This window comes from Carlito syrichta, unplaced genomic scaffold, assembly GCF_000164805.1.
Source record: "Carlito syrichta isolate Samal-C Ts95f unplaced genomic scaffold, Tarsius_syrichta-2.0.1 Scaffold304418, whole genome shotgun sequence".
Lineage (NCBI taxonomy): Eukaryota > Metazoa > Chordata > Mammalia > Primates > Tarsiidae > Carlito > Carlito syrichta.
Genome location: NW_007248514.1, coordinates 234,820 through 235,188, shown reverse-complemented (window position 1 = coordinate 235,188; position 369 = coordinate 234,820). Strand labels below are relative to the sequence as shown.

General features: G+C 58.5%; 1 protein-coding gene across 1 annotated transcript in view; it reads right to left on the bottom strand.

The window, feature by feature from the left end:
- The window catches only part of HOXC11 (homeobox C11), a 3,251-nt gene that overhangs the window by 1,000 nt on the left and 1,882 nt on the right, over positions 1–369 (bottom strand). The window contains exon 2 of the mRNA XM_008059885.1: positions 1–252. This exon is cut by the window's left edge and continues 1,000 nt beyond it. Within this exon, the coding sequence (XP_008058076.1) occupies positions 20–252 (233 nt within the window). The 3' untranslated portion in view covers positions 1–19. The remainder of the gene's footprint in view (positions 253–369) is intronic.

Genomic DNA, 369 nt, shown 5'->3' with positions numbered 1-369 from the left:
AAAAGGACCCGGTCTGCGGTTACAGCAGCGGATTTCCCGAGAAATACTGCAGCCGGTCTCTGCTCAGTTTTTTTTCTTTCATCCTTCTGTTCTGAAACCAAATTTTCACTTGTCGGTCCGTCAGGTTCAGCATCCGGGACAGCTGCAGCCGCTTCTCTTTGTTGATATACACGTTGAAGAAAAACTCTCGCTCCAGTTCCCGGATCTGGAATTTCGAATAAGGGCAGCGCTTCTTGCGGGTGCGGGGGGCGTCTGGAGGGAGTGGAGGGGGCAAGTGCGAGGAGAGGGGGGAGAGAGACACGTGAGACCCGGGCGACCCCAGCCCGCCCAGCGCTCCGCGGCCCTTCTCCAGCCCGGCCTCCTCCGGGA